The sequence below is a fragment of the Schistocerca serialis genome, chromosome 11 (assembly GCF_023864345.2).
Source record: "Schistocerca serialis cubense isolate TAMUIC-IGC-003099 chromosome 11, iqSchSeri2.2, whole genome shotgun sequence".
NCBI classification, from domain to species: Eukaryota; Metazoa; Arthropoda; class Insecta; order Orthoptera; family Acrididae; genus Schistocerca; species Schistocerca serialis.
The window spans coordinates 69,212,750-69,231,564 of record NC_064648.1 but is presented as its reverse complement, the minus strand read 5'-3'; the positions used below and the strand labels follow the sequence as shown (position 1 = coordinate 69,231,564).

Sequence of the window (18,815 nt, the reverse complement as noted above, 5' to 3'; positions counted from 1 at the left end):
GCTCATGAACGTCATTAGGATTTGTGTTTTCTCAGTAACGGTAGTTCCGTTTATTCACATTACTTGCGCCTCATCTGACGTCAACAACTTTTTTTACAAATTCATCGTCATTGTTTATTTTTGTTATCATTTGTTGACAGAATCCTAAGCGTAATCGGAAATCGTGGTCCTTAAATGGTTGCACCATCTGTAGTTTGCACGGATGAAATTTTAAATCAAGATGAAGCATTCTGCAAACACTCTCCCGGGACACTCCAATCGCTGCTTCTTGCTTACGAATTGACGCCGTGGGCTCCGTAAGACAGACTCGCGTTCAACATCAGTGTTCGCTGGAGAACGCACACTTCTTGGTCGTCCTGTTGGTTTCTTTTTGAGGGCAGATCCAGTGTCTTCAAAGTTATTAATCCAACATTTTATCGCATCTTTCGACGGAACGATATCATGACATTCTAAATTACAAAAACTTCGAAACTCCTTCTGTGCCGTGAGCAAACAATAAACATTTTTATGGCTAACGCACGCTATTTTCCGTTCCAGTGACGCATGATTAGTGAAATGGTGAACTGTTTACTTGCTGTCTGTCACGAACCCGCAGTGCTGCACGTGCGCATGGCTGCCACTACTCATTTCAAATTTTCCCGTTATTCTGTGTCACCCTGTATTTATCTTACTAGCGAGATTCGAACCATCGAACGTACTAACGTGCTGAGAAACCGACGAATTCGTCGAAATAATGAAAATTGTTTTTAACTGCACTTGGAGATTTGCTAATTTTGAAAGGTGATATTTCAGAGTTCTTTGTCGTACTGTCTTAAAAAATTTATGTGCGTGCACTGAATTCCATCTGCTACAAGTGTGCACAAAATCGGAATCTGTGAGGACCCCTCGTCAATGTAGAATCCTCCTTTTACCACCAGCATAACTGTGACCTGAAGCCACTTTGGCACAAAAAACTCTTAATAATTACCTGACAGGTCTTTCACTGGAAACTGTCCTCAGAAACATTGATAAATTATTTCTTCGGTATTGTGTGACGTCACCACATGTACAATCAGTGCCTTCCCCGTACTCTCTGCACTGCCGAAGGAGTCTGCTACCTCAGCAACAAACCACCTCCGTCGCTCGCTAATGGGCGATCGTTGTCGAAATCCATACGCTGTGTGGAAAGGCCACATCGCAGAAGAATTTCAGTGTTCCTACTACAGACCCTGGAAGCAAATGAATCCCTTACGCGACTTGCCATAGGATGAAACAAATCGTACTATCTTGCGTACATCGGCGTGTTACAGCGTGTCATGAAATGATTCCGTAGTATCTATCATTTTATTTCCTACTGAAAAAAGGTTTTTGGGCAGCATTACGTTAGTGAAGCATCTGTATCCACGTACGAGGCTAATCCGGAAACTAAGGTTACAAAAATTTTTTTAGGTGCAAAAAATTTAATTTATCATAATAAAATTTAGATTCATTGTAGTACAGGTGTTGCATTATTTTTACAAGCAATCACCATGTATCTTTATACATTTTGTCATTAGTAGGACGAGTTTTTTGATTCCTGTGTCATAGACGTCTCCCAACGCCTTTTTCAGTCAGTTCTTCACTTCGATTTTCACCTCGTCGTCGTCGGAAAAGTGCTTTCCAATAAGGTGTTTCTTCAATTTAATGACCGGCCACTGGGGCCGAGCAGTTCTAGGCACTTCAGTCCGGAACCGCGCTGCTGCTACGGTCGCAGGTTCGAATCCTGCCTCTGGCATGGATGTGTGTGATGTCCTGAGGCTAGTTAAGTTTAAGTAGTTCTAACTCTAGGGGACTGATGACCTCAGATGTTAAGTCCCATACTGCTTAGAGCCATTTGGACCATCAGTTTAGTGAACAGATGATAGTCACTAGGTGTGAGGTCGGGGCTGTGACAGAGTTGGCTTAAAACATCCCAACCAAACGAAGTCAGCTACTCTTGCGTTGAATGAGCGGTGTGCGGACGCGCGCTCTCATCGAGGAGACAGAGTGTCGCTGTCGGCACGTCTGTTTTGTATGGCTCTGCGAAGTTTCTTCATGACCCCACAGTATCTTGCAGCATTTATGGTCCCATCTATTTCCAAAAAAACAACGAACAAATCTCTTTTCCTGTCCCAAAACACTGACACGACGATTTTCCTTACTATATCCTGGGTTCTGAATTTCTTGGCTATAATATTTCCGTTCATCTCCCTTATACAGACACTCTATATACTCCTTTTACCTTTCAGCTTTCCCTTCCTAGCTTAGGACTGGTTTTACATCTGAGCTCTTCACATTCATACAGTTGCTTCCCTTTTCTCAAAAAGTCTTTTTAAATTTCCTGAAGGCGGAATCCATTTTCCCCTAGTGAAACATTCCTACATTTGTCCTCTATCCATTCTTGCTCAGCCATTTAACACTTCCTGTCCAACTCATTTTGAGAGACGTTTGTATTTCCCTTCGCTTGCTTTATTTGCTGCATTTTTATATTTTCTTCTTTCATCAATTGAATTCAATATCTCTACTATGCCTTGTCTTTCGACCTATTTGACACTCTGCTGCCTTCTCTATTTCATCTCTTATAGCTATCTATTTTTCTTCTACTGTATTCCTTTTCCCTGCTCTACTCAACCGCTGCGTAATGCTTCGTCTGAAACTATCAGCAACCTCTAGTTTTTGCAGCTTATCCATGTTCCGTCTCCTTAATTTCCTACCTTTTTGTAGTTTCTTCAGGTTTAATTTACAGTTCGCTACCAATAAATTGTGGTCCAATCTAACCCTGTAAATGTCTTACAGTTTAAAATCTGGTTCCGAAATCCCTTTCTTGCCATTATGTAATGAATCTGAAACCTTCCAGTGTCTCCAGGAGTCTTCCATGTATACGCGCTACTTTGATGATTCTCAAACAAGGTGTTAGCGATGGCCGCGCGGGGTATCCGAGCGGTCAAGGGCGCCTTGTCACGGTCCGCACCGCTCCCACCGTCGGAGATTCGAGTCCTCCCTCGGGCATGGGTGTGTGTTGTCCTCAGCGTAAGTTAGTTTTAGTTAGATTAAGTAGTGTGTAAGCCTAGGTACCGATGACCTCAGCAGTTTGGTCCCATAAGACCTTACTACAAATTTCCATTGTTAGCAATGATTAAATTATCCTCTGTGCAAAATTTCACCAGACGGCTTGCTCTTTCATTTCTTTACGTGAGTCGAAATTAAATTTTTGCTTTTCTTCCTTTTCCTACCACCAAACTGCAGTCTCCCATGACAATTAAATTATCATTTCCTTTAACTAGCTGAATAATTTCTTTTATCTCATCATACATTTCTCCAGTCTCTCCATTATCTCCAGAGCTAGTTAGCATATAAACTTGTACAACTATTGTAGGTGTGAACTTAGTGCCTATCTTGGCTACGTCAATGCGTTCACTATGCTGTTTCACGTAGATTACCTGCATTCCTATTTGCTTATTCATTATTACACCCACTCTTGCATTATCCCTTTGTGACTTTGTATTTATAACCCTGCATTCATCCTGTTTCTCTTGACACCGAGCTTCGCTAAGTCTCAATATATTGAACTTCAACCTATCCATTTCCGTTTATAAAACCTCTAACCTACCAGCCCGATTAAGGCATTTAACATTCCAGAATCCTTTCCTTAGAACGACAGATTTGTTTTCCTTGGTGATGACATCCTTCTGAGTAGTTCCTGCATGGAGATCCGAATGGGAGATTCTTTCATCCCCAGAATATGTTACCCAACAAGAAGCTATCACCATTTAACCATAGATGGCTCTGAGCACTATGGGACTCAACTGCTGAGGTCTTTAGTCCCCTAGAACTTAGAACTAGTTAAACCTAACTAACCTAAGGACATCACAAACATCCATGCCCGAGGCAGGATTCGAACCTGCGACCGTAGCGGTCTTGCGGTTCCAGACTGCAGCGCCTTTAACCGCACGGCCAATTTAACCATAGAGTAGAGCTACATGCCAACTGGCAAATTACAGCTGTAGTTTCCCCTTGCTGTAGGCTGCTCGCAGTACCAGGACAGCAATGCCGTCTTGGTTAGCCAGATGAGTCAATCATCCAGACTGATGCCCCTGCAACGACTGAAAAGGGTGCCGCCCCTCTTCAGGAGCCGTATGTTTGTCTGGCTTCTCGACAGGCATCACTCCATTGTTGTTGTACACACAGTACACCTGTGTACGGTTAAGGCAGACAAGCCACCCAAACCGACGGCAAGTCCGCGGTTCATGGGAAACATCGGAAACTATGAACGAAATTTTCGCTCTGCAGCGGAGTGTGCGCTGATATGACATTTCCTGACATTAAAACTGTGTACCAGACGGAGATTCGAACACAGGACCTTTGCCTTATGCGGACAAGTGCTCTGCACTTGATATGAAACTTTCTGGCAGATTAAAACTATGTTGCCAGACTGAGATTAGAGCTCGGGACCTTTGCCTATCGCGGGCAATTGCTCCACCAACCGAGCTAGCAAGCACGATTTACGACCAGCCCTTACAGTTTCAATTCTGCCAGTAACTCGTCTCCTAGGTTCCAAACTTCACAGGACCTCTCCTGCGAACCTTGCAGAGTTAGCACTCCTGGAAGAAGGGATATTGCGGAGACATGGCTTAGTCACAGACAGGTGGATGGTTCCAGAATGAAGTATTGACTCTACAGCGGAATATGCGCTCCTCTGAATCTTCCTGGCAGACTGAAACTGTATGCCAGACCGAGACTCGGGATCTTTGCCTTTCGTGGGCAAGTGCTCTGCCAGCTAACCTTCCTTCCAGGAGTGCTATTCCTGTATGGTTTCCAGTAGAACTTTCGAAGGTATGAGACGCGATACTGGCCAAACTGAAGCTGTGACGACGGGGTGTGAGCTGCGCTTGGGTAGCTTAGCCAGTAGAGCACTTGCCCACGAAAGGCCAAAGTCCAGAGTTCGAGTGTCGGTCTGATACACAGTTATAACCTGCCAGGAAGTTTCTAACCAGAGCAGACACCTCTGCAGCGTGAAAATTTCTTTCTGAAAACATCCCCCAGGTTATGCCTATGCCATGTCTCCGCAGTATAATTTCTTAAGGAGTGCTAATTTAGCGAGGTTCACAGGAGAAAAATGGTTCAAATGGCTCTATGCACTATGGGAGGTCATCAGTCCCATAGACTTAGAACCTAACTAACCTAAGGACGTCATACACATCCATGCCTGAGGCAGGATTCGAACCTGCGACAGTAGCAGCCGCGTGGTTCCGGACTGAAGGGCCCAGAACCGCTCGGCCACAGCGGCCGGCTCGCAGGAGAACGTGTGAGAAATTTGGATGGTAGGAGACGAGATGTTGGCACAATTGAAGCTGTGAGGACGGTGCACGAGTTGTGCTCGGGTAGCTCAGTTGGTAGAGCACTTGCCCACCAGAGGCAAAGGTCCGAGTTCGAGTCTCGGTCTGGCTCACAGTTTCATTGGAAACTATGGTTTAACCAATAGAAAATTGCAATATCGCTTCAGAACAAATTAGCGTATTTGCACGTGCTCTTTACGCTTTTTTCTGTAACAATCCAGAAGAATTGTACTTGTTTCCCATTGCCATTGCGTGAAGTTTTTTGTTGTCATGTTGTAAGTGCTTGGAATGTATGAACATAAATTTGTTTACATCATCAGGTATGCCACTCACATAAATGCAGCTGACTGCTGTGTATTACATCGAACTTTAAGGAGGAAACTCTCTCTCTCCAGGAGACAACGCCGAGGCAGGCTTGGCTTTAGCCGGTGGCAGTGACGGGAGGGCACTGTGTACAGCCACCTCTTTTTCGCTTCTCGGCTAAATGATTACGACTGAAACTTTTTCTACCCACAGGACTTTTACCTGCTACGTCCACCTCTTCAATGACCGCGAAGCCCTCGGTGGTGGAATTTCATAACTTTACTGAAACAATTACTCGTGATCATGTGTTACTCAAAGATCAAATCCTTACCTTTGAAAAATCCGACTTCGTAGATATCGATGACCATCTGCACACAAACTTGTCTTTTTCCATCCTTCAGACCCTTCATGTACAATTTATACTTCCCGTAAGGTAAGGCGACGAACTTTTTTAGGGTTATCGGTCGTGTCCAGTACCGATGCATGTAGTAGGTGCCCTGCCAACAGAGGTAGCGATGCAATTACACAATACAGGTTTTGTGACTGAATCAAAACTTCAACTTGTAGGATTATTCTTTGTCGAGGTCTTTACTGAGTATCAGATGTAGCAGTCTCTTCCTGTCTTTTTTTTCTGCTCCTTTCATAACTTAGACACGCTTATTGCATTTTGGTCATCATATATCGGCACATGTAAGTTAAGGAAATAACAAAGGATTTTGAAAATCACACTCTAATAGTTAACATAGCAATGAGTAAACATCCTGATACTTCTCAGCAATCAGTGGCGAATGCCAAAGACGGGAACAGGAAAGTCGAAATCTCAAGGCATTCGCCTAACACGAGTGAAATTAAGAAGCAGACTGTAAGATGTCGTGGTCTCCTGACCTTCGTTGCTTACATATTCCGCCCTCACAATCATATTCTGCACATCAAGACGCTTCATTCGAACCCAAACTCGATAAGATAAAGTCAATCTTGTATGAATTCATGTAAATTATACGCAAATAACTAATAAATCGCAAGAGCGCACCATGGTTGAAATACTCGAGGCTGGCGTACACACTTACATTCCAGACACGACGGCACAGGAGCTTTTAGTTCGAGAGAGGCAAAACCGCACGCCAGGAGGCCAGTCCCAACCCATCTACGTCGGCCGGTGACCGCCTGTAGAGCAGACAGCGTTTGTTCGAGTGAAAGGACGACCCCGTGTCGGCTTAAAAGCAAATTCCGCTACACTGTGTGGGAGCGGCCAGCCTACGCATTCTTTACACATAGCACGCAGTTTCAGAGATTTTCACAGAGAGACAGCACACACCAAACGCCGATACTACAGATATCCGGATTGGTCGCCTTAAACGAAATGTCATTCTCCCGTTTTAGAAGAGCAATGCTGATTGGCAGACGATATTTCTGACGCCTTGAGCTGAAGAAGTAATGGAAGAGACCGAAAGATATACCCCTTCACGTCTGGCGTGGAGAGGCGCCCTTCCGTTGTCACTCTTGGAGCGAGAACACGTAACGAGAGTGTGCGCGCTCGTACATGTACTCAAAGAGCGAGGAACAAGTCTCTCCTCAGTACTTCACTGGGAGAGCACCTCTGTCGAGAGCGAATCGAAGTGTGACTCTATATTGAGTCCTTGCAATTAAACGTTGTTCACTGTGTTGGCCAACACACTTATTGTGCAGTGTAAATGGACAGAGTTATAGTTAAACGCCTGCGAGCGAATTTTGAGTGGCATCGCGGTGGACTGGTTATCTGACCGGTGTACCACGCCAATAGTTAGACTAGGGGCGAATAGGAGTCCTTGACTTCATCAAGGCGTAGGGAGAGTTTGATTGGCGAAGGTCAATCCAGATAGAACGAGAGTTATCTCATTTGTCAGCAGTGAGCGGTGCAGACAGCAGTCATCGCAGCTTACAGTATTGTGCGCTACAGTTCTTGCGAGCCCCATGTTTCCTCCACAACAGTACACTTCACTGCATTTCACACGCGACAGCCTCGACCGCACCTAGCAATATTCTAAAGGATAATTATTCAAGTTGATTATCTCCTCCATGTCCGAACAACATCTCTTTGGTTCACTCAGACACTCCTGGACACTTCCCTTGTTGAGAGCCCTTCCTGGCACAAAGAGAGAATGTGGACGCGATCGAACTGTGGTATGTAGGCATGGTAGAACTACAGACAACACGAACCGTGTACGTCCTTCCTGGTGGAATGACCGGAACTGATCGGCTGTCGGACCCCAACCGTCTAATAGGCGCTGCTCGTGCATGATTGTTTACATTTTTGGGCAGGTTTTGTGACATCTCCGAACAATCAAAGGGACTGTGTCTGTGGTACAATATCCATAATCAGTGACTGTCTTCAGGAGTTCTGGGAACCAGGGTGATGCAAAACTTTTTTTTGGTGTGCGTAAATGGATACTTAAATATGGAGCTCTAAAACTGGCAGTATATTTATAATGTGAAGCAGATACTTTTATGAGCCGATAGGTTGATATTTTATCAGTCTGTTTATCGAATATCTATATGTTGGTGCCATTTAAATATCGATATATCGGATACTCGATACCTTTAAAAATATCAACAGTTTTATCAGAAAGAGCAGGTGGCTGTTTCTCGAGGAGGTCCTGGCTATACTTCAGTCTTCCGTGAAGACGTATCCGCGTCCACAGGACTGCATGCATTCGTTCCTGGTGTGACGAAGGCTTACAAGCCCTACTGCACGTCGTCCGTTAAATCACTCAGTCTTAAGGCCAGGTTCTCATTCAAAATGGTCGAAAAATCGATTTTTTGTTGCATTTTTGAAAGATATTTGCGTCAGGAATGTCGATATACGGTCTTGGAATTGCAGACTAAACGTAAGTAAGGAAAAAACTATTTTTATCAAATTTTGATAAAAATTGGCCAAAAGATAATATTCGGTCAGCCACAATGGATTACACATTTTGAATTTTGAAAATCTAACTTCAGATTTGTGTTCAGCGACGTCAAAAGTGTATAATGGCATATAGTTTTTACGCAAATTCAGCTAATAATTAATATAGAAGTTCGCCCTAAACTTTAGTCATGGTTTTCCTCGAGAAACGGTTTTTCAAACCTGCATGCAGCATAAAATAAAAACGGTACATCCTATTAGCTTCTAACTTTGACTCCCGAAATGCAATAACTACTTTTTGTAAAGCAATAAAGAGTAAAAAAAAAAATCCAACACAGAGTTCCATTTAGCATGATATCGTTAAATTTAATGTTGTTTCATTGTAGTTAGGTACAAGCTCCCATAAATCTACTGTAGTATCTACTGATGTTATCCATTTTTGATTTGAGATAACTTCTAGAGGCTACACTCTACGTAGCAGGTGTACTTCAAACTCGTAGGTTCTCGATCAGACCTCGATTATGGGCTCCATTTTCTTCTTTTTTGTATCGAAAATCTAAAATATAGTTGAACGTATGTCTTTTCATTGTCTCAAAAAAATTTCGAAACTTTGCATATTTTTCGTTCATTTGAATGAGAACTTGGACGTAATTTCCAATAAAATATGGACTGTCATTCTCTGCAAATCGAGGACAACATCAAGACTGCTTGCCTTGTGACGCCGTAGCAGTGTCGTATCTGTTGTGGAAGGGGCATCTGACTTTTTGCCACTGTGGCTCTTGTGTGCGTGGAGTTGCTATTCAGTTATTCTGCGCAACGGATTAATCTGAAATGTACCCTTTACCCTGTGGCTACTGCAAGATTCAATGTACACCCCCACAATACTACAGAAGTCAGACAGACGCTCCTAAAGAGAAATGCCTGAAAAACTTTCAGCAATAAATATCTTCTGGAGTCCTCTGCTGTAAGGAAATGACACAAAAATTTACAAAATTTCTTACGTAGCTAGTCGGATACTTGGGTACTGGAGTAGTGCTAGTTAGTGTAAGAAAAACATGAAACTAACAAAAATTATTATTTATTTTGCAAAAATTCTGAGAAATCACAATGGCACTTTTAGTTATGAACTGAACTACTGCAGTGGATGACCGCTACCTACGGATTATGGCTCGGAGGAACCCTGACGGCAACGCCACCATGTTGAGTAATGCTTTTCGTGCAGCCACAGGACGTCGTGTTACAACTCAAACTGTGCGCAACTTCACTCCCGACGTCCATGGCGAGGTCCATCTTTGCAACCACGTCACGATTATAGTTGGTGGTGACTTTAATTTACATCGATATGTTGGCGAAAATACATGTTTAATTTCGGAGGTACGCATAAAATATCATCCGAAATGTTCTAAACGCATTCTCTGAAAATTATTTCGAGCAATTAGTTCATGAGCCCACGCGAATAGTAAACGGTTGTGAAGACACACTAGACCTCTCAGCAAAAAATAATCCTGAGTTAATAACGAGCATCAAAACCGATACAAGGATTAGTGAACACAGGGTTGTCGTACCGAGACAATATTGTAATCCCCAAATCCTCAAAAAGTAAACGAAAAATTTACCTGTTGAAAAAGGCAGATAAAAATTCACTTGATGTCTTCCTGATAGACAATCTCCACTCATTCCTAATTAATAAAATAAGAGTAGATCAGATGTGGCTTGAAATCAAAGAAATAGTATTGGCAGCAGTTGAGAGATTTATTCCAAATAAATTAACAAACGACGCAGCTGGTCCTCTTTGGTACACAAAACGAGTTAGAACACTTTTGCAGAAACAACGAAACAAACGCGCCAAATTTAAACAGACGCAAAATTCCCAAGATTGGCGATCTTTTACAGAAGCTCGAAATATAGCGCGGCCTTCAATGCGAGATGCTTATAACAGTTTGAGCCGTGGTAAAAATTGCTGTTTTGAAGAGCGAGCCGCAGCGCGTAGTGTGGAGCAGTCGCCCTCCGTTTCTAGCGGTGGCGCCGCTGTGGCAGTCGCAGCTTTGGTGTCTCCCTCTGGTGGGAAAGGGGAAAGGCTGCCTGTTCACGTGCATTTAAGGGGCGCTATGAGCTCGCCAGTGGGTCAGTCTGGGTCAGTCTCTCGTCCACTGCTTGCTCCTCTGTCTCTCGTCCGCATTTGTTAGGCAGTTAGTGTCTGTCTGTCGTTGGAGCTGCCTCTGTCATGTTTCTCGGATTCGGTGTGTGAACGAATTTATTGCTAGAAGTGTAACGGCATAATTCCTTAAATATGTTTTTATCTTGCCTATCATCTGGAGAGGCGGTATATGTGTACTGTAGAGCATGTTTGGCCAACTTTACATAATTTTATGTTGGATTGCATTTCATGGACTTTTGATAAAATGGTCATTTTAGTAAATAAACTTGCCACTCTTCCACCATAAGACTTTCTTAGAAGTTAAAATCAAGTTGCACCTTCAGTGGCACGTTTATCTTTTAATTTTAGTCTTTTGTACCATTTCCATCCCTCCTATGGGGTGCATAGTTTGTGTGCTTGTGTGAATTGTTAAAACTTTTACTTTACGGTAATCTGGTGTGTTGCAGATTTGCACCAGTGTAGTCTTTCAGAGGCTGTTGTGAGCGGTCGTAATTACGGCCGCGTCAAAAGGGAGCGCCAAGGTTCTCAGCCCGAAAGCTCATACACTCAAAAATTTGTTTCTTTCTGCCTCTGAATAAATTGTAACTTGATGTTTAGAGGGTGCTTTCTGCTTATAATTTTAAATCCGTTTCTAAAAAAAATGCTTTTAGGAATAAATTTCCCATTTGTTGAAAGCAATTTGATTTTGATTTCTTAAGTTACTCCCTGGCAACTACTTCCACGCTCACATAGTGTGACTAAATGTGTTAATGTTCTTGATGAATCGCTAGTAAATAAAGTAAATTTTTAAGAATATTCTCTGAAATTAAATCCACAGTTCACAGTTTCCACAACGAAACTTTGTCTCGAAACCTGGGAGAAAACCCAAAGAGATTCTAGTCGTATGTGAAGTATGTTAGTGGCAAGAAACAATCAATGCCTCCTCTGCGCGAGAACAATGGAGATACTACCGAAGACACTGCTGCCAAATCACAGCCTTCTGAAACCCCTTCACAAAAGAAGACGAAGTAAATATTCCAGAACTCGAATCAAGGACAGCTACCAACATGAGTAATGTAGAAGTAAATATCCTCAGAGTAGTGAAGCAACTGAAATCACTTAATAAAAGCAAGTCTTCTGCACCAGACTGGAAGCCAATTAGGTTCGTTTCTGAGTATGCTGATGCATCAGCTCCATACTTAACAATCACAAACAACCGTTCGCTCGTCGAAAGATCCGTATTAAAAGACTGGAAACTTGCACAAGTCACACCAATATTCTAGGAAGGTAGTAGGAGTAATCCACTTAATTACAGGCCAATATCGTTAACGTATATATGCAGCAGGATTTCTGGAACATATATTGTGTTTGAACATTATGAATTACCTCGAAGAAAACTATCTATTGACACACAGTCAACATGGGTTTAGAAAACATAAAAAAATGGCTCTAAGCACTGCGGGACTTAATATCTGAGGTCATCTGTCCCCTATACTTACAAGGGAACCTACCCATCGCACCCCCTCAGATTTAGTTATAAGTTGGCACAGTGGATAGGCCTTGAAAAACTGAACACACATCAATCGAGAAAACAGGAAGAAGTTGTGTGGAACTATGAAAAAATAAGCAAAATATACAAACTGAGTAGTCCATGCGAAAGATATGCAACATCAAGGCTAGTCTGAGCTCAGGAGCGCCGTGGTCCCATGGTTAGCGTGAGCAGCTGCGGAACGAGAGGTCCTTGGTTCAAGGCTTTCCTCGAGTGAAAAGTTTACTTTCTTTATTTTCGCAAATTTATCATCTGTCCGTTCGTTCATTGACGTCTCTGTGCACTGTAATAAGTTTAGTGTCTGTGTTTTGCGACCGCACCGCAAAACCGTGCGATTAGTAGACGAAAGGACGTGCCTATTCAATGGGTACCGAGAAAAGATTTGATCGCGAGGTCATAGGTCAACCGATTCCTCCACAGGAAAACACGTCTGATATATTCTATACGACACTGGTGACGGCACGAGGGTCACAAGACAGGAATATGTTGTCGACCCACCTAACTTGTACACTTGGCGAATATGTAAAAAGATTCTTCTACCTTGCCCGATTTAGGTTTTCTTGTGGATGTGATAATCACTCCCAAAAAGTGATGAAAACATAAGAGTTTGCCACATAAACTGAAAATAAAAAAATTAAACTTTTCACTCGAGGGAAGACTTGAACCAAGAGCCTTCGGTTCCGCAGCTGCTCACGCTAACCACGGGACCACAGCGCTCCTGATCTCACAGTATCCTTGATGTTGCATATCTTGCACATGGACTACTCAGTTTGTATATCTTGCTTATTTTTTCATAGTTCCAGACAACTTCTTCCTGTTTTCTCGATTGATCTGTGTTCGGTTTTTCAAGGCCTATCCACTGTGCCAACTTATAACTAAATCTGAGGGGGGTGCGATGGGGAGGTTCCCTTGTTAGAACTGCTTAAACCTGACCTAAGGACATCACACGCATCCTTGCCTGAGGCAGAATTCGAACCTGCGACCCCAGCAGCAGCGTGGTTCCGGACTGAAGCGCCTAGAACCGCTCGGCTACGGCGGCCGGCTTAGAAAACATCGTTCCTGTCAAACAAAACTAGCTCTTTATTCACATGAAGTGTTGAGTGCTATTGACAAGGGATTTCAGACCGATCCCGTATATCTGGATTTCCGGAAGGCTTTTGACCCTGTACCACACAAGCGGCTTGTAGTGAAATTGCGTGCTTATGGAATATCATCTCAGTTATGTGATTGGATTTGTGATTTCCTGTCAGAGAGGTCACAGTTCGTAGTAAATGACGGAAAGTCATCGAGTAAAACAGAAGTGGTTTCTGGCGTTCCCCAAGGTAGTGTTATAGGCCCTTTGCTGTTCCTTATCTGTATAAACGATTTGGGAGAATATCGAAGTACCTGTGTTAGGTTGTTCGCAGATGACGCTGTCGTTTATCGAATAATGAAGTCATCAGAAGATCAAAACAAACTGCAAAACGATTTAGAAAAGATATTTGGTTCAAATGGCTCTGAGCACTATGGGACTTAACATCTGTGGTCATCAGTCCCCTAGAACTTACAAGTACTTAAGCCTAACTAACCTAAGGACATCACACACATTCATGCCCGAGGCAGGATTCGAACCTGCGACCGTAGCGGTCACGCGGTTCCAGACTGAAGTGCCGGGAACCGCACGGCCTCACCATCCGGTTTAGAAGAGATATCTGAATGGTGCGAAAAGTGGCAGTTGACCCTAAATAACGAAAAGTGTGAGCTCATCCACATGAGTGCTAAAAGGAATTCGTTAAACTTCGGTACACGATAGATCAGACTAATTTAATATTTGTAAATTCAACTAAGTACCTAGGAATTACAATTACGAACAACTTAAATTGGAAGGAACGCATAGAAAATGTTGTGGGGAAGGGTAACCAAAGACTGCGTTTTATTGGCAGGACACTTAGAAAATGTAACAGACCTAGTAAGGAGACTGCCTACACTACGCTTGTCCGTCCTCTCATACTGCTGCGCGGTGTGGGCCCCTTACCAGATAGGACTGACGCAGTACATCGAAAAAGCTCAAGGTAGGGTAGCACGTTTTGTATTATCGCGAATTATGAGAGGGTGTCACAGAAATAATACAGGATTTGGGCTGCACGCATTGAAAGGAAGGCGTTTTTCGTTGCGACGAAATTCCAATTACCAACTTGTAATAATAGAGAATTGTGAAGGTGGTTCCATGAACCATCTGCCATGCACTTAAATGTGATTCACAGAGAATCCATGTAGATGTAGATGTAGATGCAGCGTGGTACAGATGGGCCCAACAACATGGCGAATGGACAGCTCAGTACTGGCGTCACGTTGTCTTCACCGATGAGTGTCGCATATGCCTTCAACCAGACAATCGCCAGAGACGTGTTTGGAGGCAGCCCGGTCAGGCTGAACGCCTTAGACACACTGTCCAGCAAGTGCAGCAAGGTGGAGGTTCCCTGCTGTTTTTGGGCGGCATTATGTTGGGCCGACGTACGCCGATGGTGGTCATGGAAGGCGCCGTAACGGCTGTACGATACGTGAATGCCATCCTCCGACCGATAGTGCAACCAAATCGTCAGCATATTGGCGAGGCATTTGTCTTCATGGACGACAGTTCGCGCCCCCATCTTGCACATGACTTCCTCAGGATAACGACAGCCGGCCGAAGTGGCCGAGTCTGGAACCGGGCGACTGTTATGGTCGCAGGTTCGAATACTGCCTCGGGCATGGATGTGTGTGATGTCCTTAGGTTAGTTAGGTTTAAGTAGTTCTAAGTTCTTGGGGACTGATGACTTCAGATGTTAAGTCCCACAGTGCTCAGAGCCATTTGAACCATTTTTCTGAAGCTAAAGGAGCACCGATTACGTCAGCGTTTCCAGTCACACGTTTACGCCCACCGCAAAGACCAATCTCGTCATTTAAAATTTTGTTCGTCTTTTTCAGCAACTGTTTTTGAAGAATCCCGATAAGAAGAAAGAACTCACTAGTTGCGCTAAAGATAGTTTTTAACGAAACTCGTGTGCTGTTTCTTCACATCGGAAATTTTGTTACTCCTTTCACACCGCCGCCCCACAGTGCAATCGGACTTCTTCTTCGTGGTGCCACATATACCTGCCACAGACAGTCAAGGGGTAAGACTGCACGTGATGAAAGTTCACACACTGAAAGCAAAATTATGTCGAAATATAATATCAAAAGAACAACTTCAATTTTGTTTCGAAAGTTGTGAACGAAAATATAATATAAAATAAAAATATCGGCACACATTATTGCTTTTGTGAAATGGATATATCGAACAATGTCTACTGCCGACATACAGGGTGTCCCATTTCATGATTGCCTTCGTTGTAGCTTCGTTTTTACAAAGATATGAACAACGGTATGACTTTTTTAAATGGTACCCTGTATTTTTTATTCGGTAATTCACTTCCTCTCTTAAACACCTACTCAAAAATGTATCACAGTGTACCATTCACTGAAACACAACGTTATTAATTACACAACACAACACTGACGTGGACGCTCCCAGTGCTTAGTGTAGGTACTCGGGGTAACGGAACACATCCACGTGCTGAAGTTTGCAAACATAAGTAGAATGCACACCCGTCATTCCGTCAACCATCGTCAGTTGAAGAGTTGTGTGTGTAGAATGTACACCAACGAAGAGAAGGTAGAAATGCTACTCATGTGTGAGGAATGTAAGTTAGCAGAACAGTAATTGCAATACTGTTTTATTATGTAAGGGTGCATTTAGTACAGTGGTTCAGTCCTTTTAAATACTGTAGCGTAGAGTAGGCATACAGTAAAGGCTGTCCTTCCTACAAACTGCAGCGACATAACGTTTCTTTGATTGTTGTTGTGTAAGGTAAGCGAAGCGCTAGGCAGGCAGCGAAACCGTACAGAGAGCGATGTGCTGACAAGAACCCACCTTCCGTCCGAATGTTTTCTCGTCTTGTTGCGACGCTTCAGGAAACGGAAAGTTTCAGCCGACGGCAACGCAATCGTCGTAGCACTCGCACAGACGAAGCTGCCGAAGTTACTGTTCTCGCTTCCGTTGCTATGAATCCACATGTGAGCACACGACAGCTTGAACACGAGCCTAGCATTCGTAAGTCCAGTGTACATCGTGTAGTTACACGTCACTGGTTCCATCCTTATAATGTACACGTACATCAAGAATTGCATGGGAATGATTTCCAGAATCGTGTAAAGTTCTGTCAGTGGGCACAGCAGTAAATCCTCGCCAATCCGAACTTGTTCTCCAATGTTCTATTTACCGACGAATGTTCTTCTCAAACAAAGGACAGGTAAATACAAGGAACATGTATTATAGGTCTAGCGACAACCCACGATGGCTTAGACAGGTGGAACATCAGCGTCAACGGAGAGTTAACGTCTGGTGTGGGATGCAGAATGGTGGTCTAAACGGCACAGCGTATGCCAACTTGCTCAGACGAATTCTTCCTCCTCTTCTGGATGAAGTGCCGCTAAGAACCAGAATGCTTATGTGGTATCAACACGATGGGTGTCCAGCACATAATGCCTTGCGTGCACGTCGTGTTCCGAAACCAAGGTATCCTGCCAGGTGGATTGGTCGAGGAGGAACAGTTATTTGGCCTGCCGGGTCTCTTGATTTAAATCCTCTGGACATTTTTCTTCGGGGATGCATTAAAGACGTTGTGTATCGCGATATTCCAACAACTCCAGAGGACATGCTGGAACATATCGAGCTTGCTTGAAATTCTCCTCAGCAGGCAGCACTGCAAGCAGTAAATAATTCTTTCATTCAACGAGTGCACCAGTGTACCGGTGTCTAGGGTCACCACTTTGAATGTTCCACTCCTGGGCAGTGGTGCAGGAGAGTCAGAGTCAATTTTCTGTTACCGTTTTACTTGGTTTTCATTTGCTTTCTAACAACTCCAGCACCAGGACGAGTTTGTGATCCAGGGCTCAAAGTCAGTGTTGTGTTATGTAACTAATAACGTAGTGTTTCAGTGAATGGTACACTGTGATACATCTTTAAACAGGTCTTTAGGAGAGGAAATGAATTACCGAATAAAAAAAACTAGATGCCATTTTAAAAAGCCATACCGCTGTTCATATCTTTGTAAAAAACAAAGCTGTTTGATGTCCCCCTGACGGCTAAAGAACATTTGATTGGAACATTTTGTAATTTGCATCTGGACAAACAGTTATTTAGGGTGGTCGAGATAAACGGGACGCTGTATATCGACATTTGTGTGAAGAATATCGATCTATCGATATATTTTAGACGACCATAATTTCTGGAGTTCCCACTGGAGCCGACTGCAGCGCTCAGAGTCTGGACCTCGTCAGCGGTGCTCTGCGTGGCGTCGGTGTCGCGCCGCCGCAGCCTCTGGTCTGGAGCACCGAAGGCATCCCCTCCTGTCGAAGCTTCCAGGGCGCTACGCGTGTATTACATTTCTCTGTAGTGTGGTTTCATGCAGAGGATATGAAAGACTGGTCTTAATTCTGTCACAAACGAAGAGGGAGATGGATGGGACCTCAACCAGTAACTCTTCCGACAGTCGCACTTCCCACACAGGCGTAGAATCCTTTACCAAGTCTCCCGGACTGTATCGGAGCATGAGAAGTCCATATGCGACCGAGCTGCCTTGTTTCCTTGTGATGAGGTGTTCCACGTAGTCGTACTGAGTCCAGTACCAGTCCAAACAAAAACTCTCCACCCACTGACGTTTCGGCCTTGCGACCAGTGTCATGTATGCAATGTCTTCCTTTCTTAGACGTCAATGTCTTCGCAGGGGAGTTCTGTATCCCAGTCTGACCATTCGATATCAGCCTAAATCGACAGCATATCTGCCAACAAGTTATGGAAAGCATTCAGTGGGAACTTGTGTCTGCAGGTGGCAGCTAGTTGTTATCTTGTGGTGACAACCCAAATTTGAAGTCTTGACCGTGAAATATTTCCATAGGATTGGAGAGCATCACATGCAGTGTTTCGTGCCACAAAATGAACAGACACTTGCAGTGTTCAGAGTCTCGACACTTGCCTCAGCTTCAGTAACAGTGTATTACACAGAGACGGTGATAGCTGTGGGACAGCGATATGCACATATACGGGTGACAGTAGTATGCTGTACACAAGATATAATAGGGCAGTGCATTGACGGAGCTGTCACTTGCACTCAGGTGATTCATGTGAAGAGGTGCCCGGCGTCATTATGGCCGCACAACGGGAAATGGCAGATTTTGAAGGTGGCATGGTAATTGGGACTAGACGCAATGGACATTCCATTTCGGAAATCGTTAGGTAATTCAATTTTCCGAGATCCACGGTGTCAAGAGTGTGCCAAGAATACCAAATGCCAGGTATTATCTCTCACCACGAACAACAGAGTGGCAGGCGGGCTTCACTTAACGACCGAGAGCAGCAGCGTTTGCGTAGCGTTGTCAGTGCTAACAGACAAGCAACACTGCGTGAAATAACCCAAGAAATCAGTGTGGGATGTACGAGCTACGTATGCTTAAGGACAGTGCGACGAAGTGTGGTGTTAATGGAGTATGGCAGCAGACGACTGACCAGAGTGCCCTTGCCAACAGCACCACATCGTCTGCAGCGCCCCTCCT

The 18,815-nt window shown here is 43.9% G+C and overlaps 1 protein-coding gene across 2 annotated transcripts in view; it reads right to left on the bottom strand.

The window, feature by feature from the left end:
• Nucleotides 1-18,815, bottom strand: part of LOC126426928 (uncharacterized) — a 167,414-nt gene that overhangs the window by 33,622 nt on the left and 114,977 nt on the right. The window contains exon 4 of one of the 2 annotated variants that reach the window (XM_050089035.1): nt 5,968-6,133. The exons of the other annotated variant lie outside the window; for it this stretch is intronic. Within the exon in view, the coding sequence (XP_049944992.1) occupies nt 5,968-6,133 (166 nt within the window). The remainder of the gene's footprint in view (nt 1-5,967; nt 6,134-18,815) is intronic. 2 annotated transcript variants of the gene reach the window in all.